Below are 13,353 nucleotides of genomic sequence, written 5' to 3' on the forward strand. Positions count from 1 at the left end.
CTGTAAGATCCTTTCATTGGTAGTGGTTGGGTTTGTTCGTGGAGTAAGTTGTGGGCAGGGGATGAGGCTGGATAGGGTGTTTATTGTCATCCTTGGATGCCAGTGGGAGGGGCAGTAGGATTCAGCACACCTTCCAAATTCATTTTATTAAAGTGGTGGGCTCCCACAGAACTTCCTCAGTTTAATCTATAAGTCTTTCTGATAGTTTAATTTTTTTGGGAGGCTAGGTCAAGTCATCAAGGACATAGATTCCGGAAGTCCAGCAGAGGAGGCTGGCTTGAAGAACAATGACCTGCTGGTGGCTGTCAACGGCGAGTCTGTGGAATCCCTGGATCATGACAGTGTGGTGGAAATGATTAGAAAGGGCGGAGATCAGACTTCGCTGCTGGTGGTAGACAAAGAGACGGACAACATGTACAGACTGGTAAGTAATTTAAGGCTGCATATTCATGCATTAAGGTTGGGTCAATTCACTCAAGTCTCAAACTTTGGCTAGGTTACCACTTTGATTTTCAAACTGGAAGGGCATAACAATCCTCATTAAGACTGCACTGAAGTTCAAATTGGTAGTCATAAGAGAATGCCAAGTGATTGGTACATGAGTTTTAAGTCCTTAAATTTAAGATTTTGAAAGAATTTGGAAATATAACTACAGAATTACTCTTGTTGATCTGAGAAAAATCTATGAACAATAGTCTGGAAATAGGCAGATGTAGCACTAACTTTCCCAAATAGGAAACAATTGGATTTTAAATTATAGACCAATAAATTCCATTAACCCCACATAAAAGCCTAGAAAGTATTATTAAATAGCTTCTAAGCCCTTAGCAAGGAAAGAGAAACATGGATTCACCAAGACTAACTAACCTTAGGATCAAACTAACCTTATTTGCTTGCCACTTTTAATCACAACAGGTGTTAACGTGCATATTTTGCTTTTTAATAATTTTTAAATTTTATCACAAGAACTGAGATATTCAGTCTAGTTTAACAAACATTTAGGGACCTTCTACATACCTAATCTGTCTTGCTAGGTGACAGTCACAAAGATGAACAAAGATGGACTTGTTCCATGTGATAACACAATAATGGAAGCATCTAAATGTACATAACTGATACAGAGGGAGGAATATGATAGGGGGTGGCATTGGCTCCTTTTTATAGATTACCAATTTCTTAGTCTCTCTAAACTTTTTTTTTTAAATACCTCAGCCAGTATTTAAACCCAAGTTTTTAATTCATTATACCATATACATTCTCAGCACATTTTGATTAGCTATTTCAAGATACTTGTGTAAAGAAGATTAAAGAGTGAACTGGATGATAGAACAATTAATGGCTTTTTAGGTAGTTGTACAACCATACCTGAAGAATAATTCGTATTGGAACAATGTCAGTCTGAATAGATGTCTCCAGTGGTATACTTCTTATCATAAGCTAGTTTACTGCCAAATTTGGATGGAGACCTGGAAAACGTTTAACATACTTAACTCGTACAAATGGCTTAATGTGTTGATGGGTAATTAATTTACTAGAGATTATAATATTCAAAATATGTAGTCAGGATAGAAGAATAAAAACTAATAAGTTTAAGTTTAAACAGAAATAAGCTTCAGGTACTAAACTAACTTAAAACTAAATTGTATGAGTACCAAATGGTGAGACCTGATTTGAGGACTATAAAAAAAAAAAAAAAAAAAAAGACCAGAAACCTGATGATACTCTAAATAGCTACCCCCATCCCCAAAAGGCAATTTAAAGTTACCTTAACTGACACTCGGCTTTTGGAGAAGATAGTATTACTGTACTGAGTTATTCAGACCATACTTGAAGTGACTAGTAATGGAATCTTGGGCAAGTTACGCTCCTTGTGCTTGTTTCCTTAGTGGTAAGATGGGGGATAGCTACTATGAAGGGTTATATGAGGTAATATCTAGAACATTCAGAATAATACCTGGCACATAGAAATGTTATGTTTGTTAAGTCAACACTGTGTCCAGTTCTGAGAACATGACTATAAGAAGACCAGTGTCAGGAAAGGTAATCAGGGGGCAGCCCCCCGGGGCGGGGGGGGGGGGGGAAGTCCCGGGGGGAGGGGGACAGCCCCAGTGGCGCAGGGGTTTAGCACAGCCGGCAGCTCAGGGTGTGATCCTAGAGACCTGGGATCGAGTCCCATGTCGGGCTTCTTGCATGGAGCCTGCTTCTTCCTCTCCCTGTGTGTCTGCCTCTCTTTCTCTCTGTGTCTCTAACGAATAAATAAAATCTTAAAAAAAAAAAAAAAAAAAGAAAGGTAATCAGGGCAGAGATTTTGGAAATCACCATGTGAATATTTAACTCGAATAAGCATAGGCTTTGGGGAAGAAAGGAGAATATCCTCAAGTAACTTGAAAGGCTAAATGGTAACTATGTAAGGTGATAGATATGTTAATTACCTTGACTGTGGTGGTCACATCACAATGTTATCAAATAACACTGTACACTTTGAATATATACAATTTGTCAATTATACTTTAATGACGCTGGAAAAAACATAAAGCAAAAATTGACAAACTTGAAAGTAGAAATACACAATTCTATCATAATAGTTGGAGGATTTCAATATCCCATTCTCTATGGTGAATAGAGCCACCACTCAGAAGATAAGGAACTCAAGGACTTGAACAAATGAAACTAACTAGATCCAACAGAAATACAGAGCACATCTACCCAACAACAGAACACATTCTTCTCAAGGGCACATGGGACATTATCCAGAATAGACCATATGCTAGACCACAGATTAAGTCACATTAGCCCAAAGATGGAATCAACCCAAGTATCCACTGACAAATGAATGGATTTAAAATGTGGTAAATAGGGGATCCCTAGGTGGCTCAGCAGTTTGGCACCTGCCTTTGACCCAGGGCGTGATCCTGGAGTCCTGGGATCAAGTCCCACATCAGGCTCCCAGCATGGAGCCTGCTTCTCCCTCCTCCTGTGTCTCTGCCTCTCTCTCTATGTCTATCATAAATAAATAAATAAATCTTAAAAAAATGTGGTAAATAGTGTGTGTATAAATATATATATTTATATGTATATAAATGTATATGTATATATATTTTATATTTATATATATATGTAAATATATACATATAAAAGAATTCAGAAGTCTATTACATAGCTTTTGGCTTAGGACCACTGAAGCTGCCAGGAACAGGGGGAGCCATTTTTGCTGAGTGGTGACTTCCCAGGTGGTGGATAGTTCAGGCAGAAGTCAGGAGGTTCCTGATCTGGCTGTTGTAAAGGGGATTCAGGCACCAATTATTTTCCAGTCCCTCCTAAATTTATGACAATGATGTAAATAATGTTCTGGTTAATATGAAAGAGAACTTTGATCTAAAAAGATGCCTATCCCCATCTTCTTCCTCCTCCTCTCCAAATCTCCTCTAAAGTAGGTTCCAGGGCAGCCCTGGTGGCTCAGTGGTTTAGCGCCGCCTTCAGCCCAGGGCATGATCCTGGAAACCCGGGATCCAGTCCCACGTCAGGCTCCTTGCATGGAGGCTGCTTCTCCCTCTGCCTTGTATCTCTGCCTCTCTCTCTCTCTCTCTCTCTCTCTCTCTCTGTGTCTCTCATGAATAAATAAATAAAATCTTGAAAAAAAATTAAAGTAGGTTCCATACAGGAGTGTGTGGGGGTGGGCGTATCTTTGAGATCTATCAGTGAATAAAACAAATGCCTAACTCAAATATTTGAAAGTGAATAAAAACTCATTAAGTGTTTAACATTACTGTACTTGTCTTCAAGATTAGCTGCTACTATCACTTACAGTTGATTTGCGTGTTGGATAGTGATTCAACAGTATTTCTATATGTGAAGAGTCACTGATAACTTTCCACATTTTAAAGACAGAAAGAAATGTGGGACACTTGCAAATATATCACTGAAATGTCTGAAACTTAGTTGAACTGGGTACCTAGGAAGTTCTTAGCTGTGCTATTCTTGCTTAGGAAGGAAGATGTGGTCTTGTGGTTAGAGAGATGATAATCAGAGGACCCCAACCTAATTTTAACCAGGCTGCTGAACAGTGTGACTTGGGGCAGAGCACACATTGTACTCACTTTCTTTTTTTTTTTTTTTTTTGTACTCACTTTCAATTGCTTGATTTTCTACTCATTGCCTAACAAATGTCCTGTATACTCGTGGGCAGCAATTTAATTGCTGATCTCAGCTCTTACCATACCCAAATTTACCCTTTTAATTCTCTCAATTAAAACCCACAGTGTACTAAGCTCTTAATTCTTTTAAAAAATCAGTCATATGTTTCCTGTTCTATGTCTCTTTTGTATTCAAGACCATCATTCCCTTCTTCACATGGATGGTCTGAGAGTGGAGATGGAGTAGAAGTATTTAAAGTTGGTGAACAGGGCAGCCAGGGTGGCTCAGCGGTTTAGCGCTGCCTTCAGCCCAGGGCGTGATCCTGGAGACCTGGGATCGAGTCCCATGTTGGGCTCCCTGCGTGGAGCCTGCTTCTTCCTCTGCCTGTGTCTCTGCCTCTCTCTCTCTCTGTGTCTCTCATGAATGGATAAATAAAATCTTAAAAAAAAAAAAAAAAGTTGGTGAAGAGTTTGGCATAACAAGTGTCAGCTAAAGATTACAATAGTAAAATGAGTACAACAAATTACTGTGTGTACTTAAGATGGTGATAAAAATAGTGTTTTGTTTCACTTTCTCTGATGTGTTTAAGGAGCTCTGAAGACCATCTTACTGAAGAGGAAGGGCTATAGGAACCTATTATGCATGAACTACAGAGCAAGTCCCTTGATGTGTGTAATCTCCCACAGGGAGACTGCCTACAGTTGGTCAGTGACTTGCTTACTATCACAAAGTCAAAAGAAACTAGCAATTTTTTAAACTTATTTTTGAATCTTTATGCAACATTCTATACTGCTTTTATTTTATGTGTATGTGCATTTATTTACATATTTATACATATTACTCCATAGCCAAGCTCAATCTTTCTTCATACGTTTCCTGGTTGGGGTAGTAGAGAAATTTTACTGCCCCCAATCAAATGTATTTGCCAGAGTTGTGGAACATGTATGATACCTTGTAAATTAAGCTACCACATTTAATAAAGTATAACTATTCATACTTACAATTAATGTTTTTTTTCCCCTTTTATTTTCAAAAGGCTCATTTTTCTCCATTTCTCTACTATCAAAGTCAAGAACTGCCTAATGGTGCTGTCAAGCAGGCTCCAGCTCCTACTCTTGCTCCTCCAGAGGTTTCAAGTTCAGATACTACAGAGGAAGTAGGAAATCATAAGCCTAAGCTCTGCAGGCTGGTTAAAGGCAAAAATGGCTATGGCTTCCACTTAAATGCGATTCAGGGTCAGCCAGGCTCCTTCATCAAAGAGGTATGGTAATCTGGTTCCAGCAGCCCACTGACCACAGTCACACTTAGGAGAGCCATAGTTTCTCCCACTCATCCATGGCTTAGTAAAAAGTTTGCATTGAAGACCTACACTGAGGGTCTCACTTGGTTTTAAAGAAATGTCATGGTCCCGTACCCTTTAAGATAGTGAGTAGTACATCCTAAGCTCACATCTTTTGTTTTTCTTAAACACCTAACTGTCTTTAGATACTTTCAAATCAAGTAGAGTGAATCAACATGACTGTACTTGACAGTCACTATCAGCTCTGAGAGTGATAATTATTTACTTTTGTGCATTTGGCGTAACGTCCCTAGCCTATAGGGACTGACAGTGCGAAGTCTATCCCTATAGCTCTCAAGTTGGGAATGAAGAAAGGGAACCTATGAAATCTAATTAATGCCTTCAACCCAGAAGACATATGATAAGGTATTTAACCATTGCAATGCTACTCATTTTTTCTTCTGATGATCTTAATAATTTTTTTAAAAAGTTGAAGTATAGTTGACAATGTTCTATTATTTTCAGATGTACAACATAGTGTTTTAACAATTATATATATTACAAATGCTCATCATTAGTAAGTGTAGTTACCACTGTCACCATAGTTATTAAATATTGTTGACTATATTCCCTAAGCTGTACTTTTAATTCCTGTGATTTATTTATTGTATAACTGGAAGTTTGTACTTAATCCCCTTTGCCTATTTTGCCCATATCCCCCATCTGCCTCTCCTTTGGCAACCACCAGTTTTATTCTCTGGATGTGAGTCTATTTGTTTTGTTTCTTGGATTCTATGTATAAGTGAAATCATAAGGCATGTGTCTTTTTCAGTCTGACTAATTTTATTTAGCAGAATACTATCTAAGCCCATCCATGCTGTTGTGAATGGCAAGAGTTCCTTCTTTTTTATGGTTGAGTAATATTCCATTGTGACATACACATGCACACATCTTCTTTACCCATTCATCCATCATGGGCACTTAGGTGGCTTCCGTAACTTGGCTATTGCAAATAATGCTGCTGGGAACATAGGGGGACACAAATCTTTTCAAATTGGTGTTTTGTTTTTTTTTGGGAAAATACCCAGAAGTGGAATCAATGGGTTTTATGGTAGTTCTGTTTTGAAATTTTTGAGGAATCTCTATACTATTTTCCATAGTGGCTGCACCAATTTACATTCCCACCCACAGCACACTGGGGTTCATTCCCATTTCTCCACATCCTTGCCAATACTTTTTATTTCTTATCTTTTTGGTAGTAGCCATTCTAACAAGTGTGAGGTGATAATCTCATTGTGGCTTTGATTTGCATTTTCCTGATTAATAAAGTTGAGCATCTTGTCACGTGTCTCTTGACCATGTGCATGTCTTCTTTGGGAAAATGCCTATTCAGGTCTTCTGCCCACTTCTTAATTGGATTATTTGTTGTTGTACGAGTCCTTTATATATTTTGGATATTAACCCCTCATTAGATATATCATCTGCAAATATCTTCTCCATTTAGTAGGTTGCCCTTTCATTTTGTTGATTTCCTCTGCAGTGCAAAACCTTTTTATTTGAGATAGCCAGAATAGTTTCTTTTTTGCTTTTACTTCCCTTGCCTAAGGAGACTGATCTAGAAAAATATCGTTACGGCCGATGTCAGAGTAATTACTATGTTTTCTTCTAGGAGTTTTATGGCTTCAGATCTCACATTTAGGTCTTTAATCCATTTTGATTTTATTTTTGTATGTGGTGTAAGAAAGTAGTCCAGTTTGATTCTTTTGCATGTGGCTGTCCAGTTTTCCTACCAGCATTTATTGAAGACACTGTTGTATGTTCTTGCCTACAATCTACAACAAAGGTTGTAGACTGATTGACCATATAAGCATGGGTTTATTTCTGGGCTCTCTATTCTGTTCCATTGATCTATATGTCTATTTTTGTGCCAGTATCATACTGTTTTGAATCCTGTAACTTTGTGGTATACCTTGAGATCTGGGATTGTAAGACCCCAGCTTTGTTCTTCTTAGGATTGTTTTACTTATTCAGGATCTTTGTGGTTCCATACAAATTTTAGGACCTTCTGTTCTAGTTTTGTGAAAACCACTATTGGAATTTTGATAGGAAAGGCATGGAACCTGTAGATTGTTTTGAGTAGTATGGACATTTTAACTCAGAGTACAGGTCTTTCAAACCTCCTTCTTAACCTCCTTGGTTAAGTTTATTCCTAGATATTTTATTCTTTTTGATGCAAATATATATGGGATTTATTTTCTTTCTTCTTTCTTTTTCTTTCTCTTTTTAAAAAGTTTTATTTAAGTAATCTTTTTTTTTAAGATTTTATTTTATTTATTTATTTTTTTAATAATAAATTTATTTTTTATTGGTGTTCAATTTGCCAACATACAGAATAACACCCAGTGCTCATCCTGTCAAGTGCCCCCCTCAGTGCCTGTCACCCATTCACCCTCACCCCCCGCCCTCCTCCCCTTCCACCACCCTATTTAAGTAATCTTTACACCCTGTGTAGGGCTTGAACTCACAACCCTGAGATCAATAGTCAAATGCTCTTCTGACTGAGCCAGCCAGGTGCCCCAAAATGGAATTGTTTTCTAAGTTTCTTTGCTACTTTGTTATTAGTGCACACCAACACTACAGAGTTCTGTACACTAATTTTGTATCCTACAACTTTATTGAATTCACTTACTCTAATAGTTTTTGGTGAGTCTTCAGGGTTTTTCTACATGTAGTATCATGTCATCTGCAAATAGTGACAGTTGTACTTTTTCCTTATTAATTTGATGACCCTTCTTTTCCTTTTCTGATTTTTTTTAAAAGGATTTATTTATTTGAGAGAGAGAGAAAAAGAGGTGAGGAGGGGCAGAGGGGGAGAGAGAATCCCAAACAAACTTCCTGTTGAATCTGGAGTCTGAAGTAGGGCTTGATCCCATGTCCCCGAGATCATGACCTGAGTGGAAACCAAGAAATAAACCAAGATCAGTTTAACCAACTGAGCCAACCAGGCACCCTTCCTTTTCTGATTTTTGTAGCTAGGACATCCAGTACCACATCAAATAAAGGTAAGAGTGGATATTTTTGTCTACTCCTGATCTTAGAGGAAAAGCTTTCAGCTTTTCACCATTGAGTATGATGTTAACTGAGGGTTTGTCATATAGAGACTTATTTATGTTGAGGTATGTTCCCTCTAAATTTACTCTGTTGAGTTTTTATCATGCTGAATTTTGGCAAATGTTTTTTTCTGCATCTATTGAGGTGGTCATTAGATTTTTAACCCTCATTTTGTTAATGTGGTGTATTACATTGATTTGTGGATACTGAACCATTCTTGCTACCCTGGAATAAATCCCACTTGATTATGGTTAATGATCTTTTTACTGTGTTGTAGAATTTGGTTGGTTATTATTTTGAGGACTTTGCATCTATGTTCATCAGGCATAATGATGTATAATTTTTTTGTGTGTGTGGTGTGTTTGTCTGGTTTTGGTATCAAAAACTTGTCTTGTAGAATGCTGGCTTTGTAGAATGACTTTGGAAGCTTTCCTTCCTCTTCTGTTTTTTTTGGAATACCTTGAGAAGGATGGGTATTAACTCTTCTTTAGATGTTTGGTAGAATCACTTGTGAAGCCATCTAGTTCTAGACTTTTGTTTGTTGAGGGTTTTTGATTTTTTTTTAATTTTTTTCTTTTTAAATTTATTTATTCATAATAGTCACACGGAGAGAGAGAGAGAGGCAGAGAGAGACACAGGCAGAGGGAGAAGCAGGCTCCATGCACTGGGAGCCCGATGTGGGATTCGATCCCGGGTCTCCAGGATCGCGCCCTGGGCCAAAGGCAGGCGCCAAACCGCTGCGCCACCCAGGGATCCCGGGTTTTTGATTTCTGATTCAATTTGGTTACTAGTCTGCTCAGATTTTCTATTTTTTCCTGACTCAGCCTTAGAAGATTCTGTTTCCAGGAATTTATATATTTCTTCTAGGTTGTCTAACTTATTTATTTTTATTGAAATATAGTTGACATGTTAGTTTTAGGTGTACCACATAGTGATTTGACAACTGTATATGTTATGCTATGCTCAACCACAAGTGTAGCTAATCATCTGTCAGCACTCAACATTACAGTATCATTGACCATATTCCCTATCTATGTCTTACCTTTTATCCCATGACGTATTCGTTCTATATTTCACCATTTTTGTGTATGGTGTGAGAAAGTGGTCATTATATAGCTGTTCAATTTTCATAGCACCATTTATTGAAGAGACTATCTTTTCTCCACAGTATATTCTTGCCTCCTTTGTTGATTAAATGATCATATAAGTGTGGGATCATTTGTGGGTTGTCTATTCTGTTCTATTGATCTATTTTTTTGGTGCCAGTACTATACTGTTTTGATTACTGTAGCTTTGTAGTATATCTTGAGATCTGGGATTGTGGTATAACAAATTTTGTTCTCCTTTCTCAAGATTGCTTTGGATATTTGGCATTCTTTTGTGGTTCCACACAAATTTTAATATTATTTGTTCTAGTTCTGTGAAAAATGCTGTTGGTATTTTGATAGGAATTGCATTGAATCTATAGATTGCTTTGGGTAGTATGAACATATTTAACAATATTTGTTTTTTCAAACATGAGCATGCAATGTCTTTCCATTTGTTTGTGTCATCTTCAGTTTCTTTCATCAATGTCTAAGTCTTCCGAGTACAGGTCTTACACTTTCTTGGTTAAGTTTATTCCTAGGTATTTTATTCTTTTTGGTGCAATTGTAAACAAAATTACTTCCTAAATTTCTTTTTCTCCTACTACTTTATTAGTAGTAGAGCACAACTGACTTGTGTTAATTTTTTATCTTGCAACTTTATTGAAATCATTTATTCTAATAGTTTTTGGTAGAGTCTGTAGGGTTTTCTTTGTATAATATGTCATTTGCAAATAATAACAATTTTACTTTTTCCTTATCAATTTGGATACCTTTTATTTCTTATCTGATCCTTGCAGCTAAGTCTCACACTGTTATGTTGGATAAAAGTGGCAAGAAGGAATGTTGTCCAGTTTATTGGCTTCTAATTTTTCATAACAGTTTCTTACAATTCCTTGTATTTCTATGGTGTTGGTTATAACTTCTTTCATTTTTCATTGAGTCCTCTTTTTTTCCTTTGCTGCATCTGCCTAAAGGTATACAGTTTTAGAGAACTAGCTCCTGATTTCATTGATTTTTAAAAAAGATTTTATTTATTTACTCATGAGAGACACAGAGAGAAGCAGAGACATAGGTAGAGGGAGATGCAGGCTTCCTGTGGGGAGCCTGATACGGGACTCAATCCCAGGACCCTAGGATTACGACCTATGCCAAAGGTAGATCCCCAACTACTGAGCCAACTAGGCATCCCTCACTGATCTTTCCTATTTTTTTTTTTTTTTTTTAGTTTCTATTTCCACTCAGATCTTTATTTCCTTTCTCCTACTAACTTTAGGCTTTGTTCTTTTTCTAGTTCTTTTAGGCACAAGGTTTAATTGAGGTTTTTCCTGATTCTTGAGGTAGGGCAGTAGCTCTATGAGATTCTTAGAACTGCTTTTACTCCATCCCAAAGACTGAATTGTGTTTTCATTTGTCTTCATTTATTTTTTTATTTCCTCCTTGATTTCTTGGTTGACACGTTCATTGTTTAGTAGCATGTTATTGGTGTTCTTTTTATTTTTTATTTTATTTTATTTTTATTTTTATTTATTTATTCATGAGAGACAGAGAGAAAGAGAGAGGCAGAGACACAAGCAGAGGGAGAAACAGACTCTACACAGGGAGCCCGACGTGGGACTCGATCCCAGGTCTCCAGGATCATATCCTGGGCTGAAGGTGGCGCCAAACCACTGAGCCACCTGGGCTTCCCTATTGGTGTTCTTTTTAGACTTTTTTTTGTGATTTCTAGTTCAACCAGTTAGCCACCCAGGTGCCCCAGTGTCTTTGTTTTAAAATCTATTTTATCTAATGTAAGCACTGCTACTTTGTTTTTATTTTTGGCTTCCATTTGCATGGTAAATGTTTTCTAGCCTGTCACTTTCAGCCTGGGTCTTTAGGCCTGAAGTGTCTCTTATAAGCAGCATATAAATGGATCTTGCTTTTATATCTGTTCAGTTACCCTGTCTTTTGATTGGAGCATTTAGACCATTTACATTTAAAGTAGTTGATAGGTATGTACCTATGACATTTTGTTAATTATTTCCTGGGTATTTTTGTAGTTCTATTCCTTTCTTCTTTTGCTCTCTTCCCTCATGACTGATGACGTTCTTTCTTCTTTTGCTCTCTTCCCTTATGACTGATGACTTTCTTTTAATGTTACACTTGGATTCCTTTCTAATTTTTTGTATTATTATAGGTTTTTGATTTATGGTTACTATATAACATTCCTATATAACATCCTAAATATATAACAGTGTATATTAAGTTGATGGTCACTTAAATTCAAACATATGTATGTATGTGTGTGTGTGTGTGTATATATATATATATATATATATATATATATTTTTTTTTTTTTTTTTTTTTTTTTTTAAGAGAGAGCACAAGTGAGTATGGGAGAGGAGGGACAGAGGGAGAGAGAGAATCCTAAGCAGGCTCCATGCCCTGCATGGAACCCAATGCAGGGATTGATCTCACAATCCTGAGAAAATGACCTGAGCTGAAATCAAAAGTCAGATGCTTAACCAACTGAAACACCAAGGCATCCCGAATTCAAATATATTCTAAAAGTACTATATTTTTATTCCTTCCCCTCCACATTTAATGTGTCTTATTTTGCATCTTTTTATTCTGTAAATCTCTTATTTATTTATTTGATATAATTGGTTTTACTACCTTTGTGTTTCAACCTTCACACTAGATTTTAAGTGATTGATCTACTATCTTTACGTGTTTTCTTTTATTGGTGAAATTTTTTCCTTTCATAATTTTCTTCTAGTTATGCCCTTTTCCACTTGGAGAAGGCCCTTCAACATTTCTTGTAAGTTTGGTTTAGGGGTTGTGACTTCTTTAACTTTTGTCTGGGAAACTGTCTCTTTCCTTCAGTTCTGAAAATGAGTTTGCTGGGTAGAACATCCTTGCACGTAGGTTTTTTTCTTTTGGTCTTTTGCAGGCCAGAGGGGGAATGGCATATATTTGTCTATATGTTATATGTATATATAATCTCAAAGTTTCTACTGAAAAATCAGCTGATAGCCTTACGAGATTTCCCTCATAGGTAGCTAGCTGCATTTCTCTTGCTGCTTTTAAGATTCTCTATCTTTAATCTTTGACATTTAAATTGTTATAGGTCTTGGTGTTCCTTCTTGGGTTCAGCTTGCTTGGGGTTCTCCTGGACGTCTGTCTCTTCCCCAGATTAGGGAAGTTTTCAGTTATTATTTCTTCAAAAAAAGCTTTCTGTCCCTTTCTCTGTTCTCCTTCTGGGATTCTTATGGCATGAATGTTACTGTCCCAGAGATTCCTTAACCTAACCTCAATTAAATTTTTTTTCTTTTTGTTGTTCAGCTTGAGTGCTTACTGGTCTTTCCGGATCACTAGATTTGTTCTGTATCATCTGTTAATTCCCTCTTATGTATTTTTAAATTTTAATTATAAAAAAGAATGAATCAGAGATAAAGAATATATTTTCTATTTCTTTGAGTTCTTACTGAATTCATTTACTCTTCTCTGAAGTCTGGTGAGCATCTTTATGACCATTACTCTGAACTTCCTCGGGTTGATTGCTTATCTCCATTTTGTTCAATTCTTGTTTTGTCTTATTCTTTCATTTGAAACATATTCCTTTGTCTCAAACAGCTACATCTTCCTGTCTTAAAGGAGTGATCTTGTGTAGAAATGTCCCCAGTGTAGACTGCAGGTGCCTAGTAGCTTTGGGTGGAGCCAGCTCTGGTGGCATAGCTGAAGCAGGCATGGGCTGGGCTGATT

General features: G+C 36.9%; 1 protein-coding gene across 3 annotated transcripts in view; it reads left to right on the forward strand.

The window, feature by feature from the left end:
* Window positions 1-13,353, forward strand: part of PDZK1 (PDZ domain containing 1) — a 39,849-nt gene that overhangs the window by 23,305 nt on the left and 3,191 nt on the right. For all 3 annotated transcript variants that reach the window (XM_072769435.1, XM_072769434.1, XM_072769433.1), the window contains 2 exons: window positions 228-424; window positions 5,171-5,395. In XM_072769435.1, coding sequence (XP_072625536.1) covers window positions 228-424; window positions 5,171-5,395 — 422 coding nt within the window. The remainder of the gene's footprint in view (window positions 1-227; window positions 425-5,170; window positions 5,396-13,353) is intronic.

Source organism: Canis lupus, chromosome 12 (assembly GCF_048164855.1).
Source record: "Canis lupus baileyi chromosome 12, mCanLup2.hap1, whole genome shotgun sequence".
NCBI classification, from domain to species: domain Eukaryota; kingdom Metazoa; phylum Chordata; class Mammalia; order Carnivora; family Canidae; genus Canis; species Canis lupus.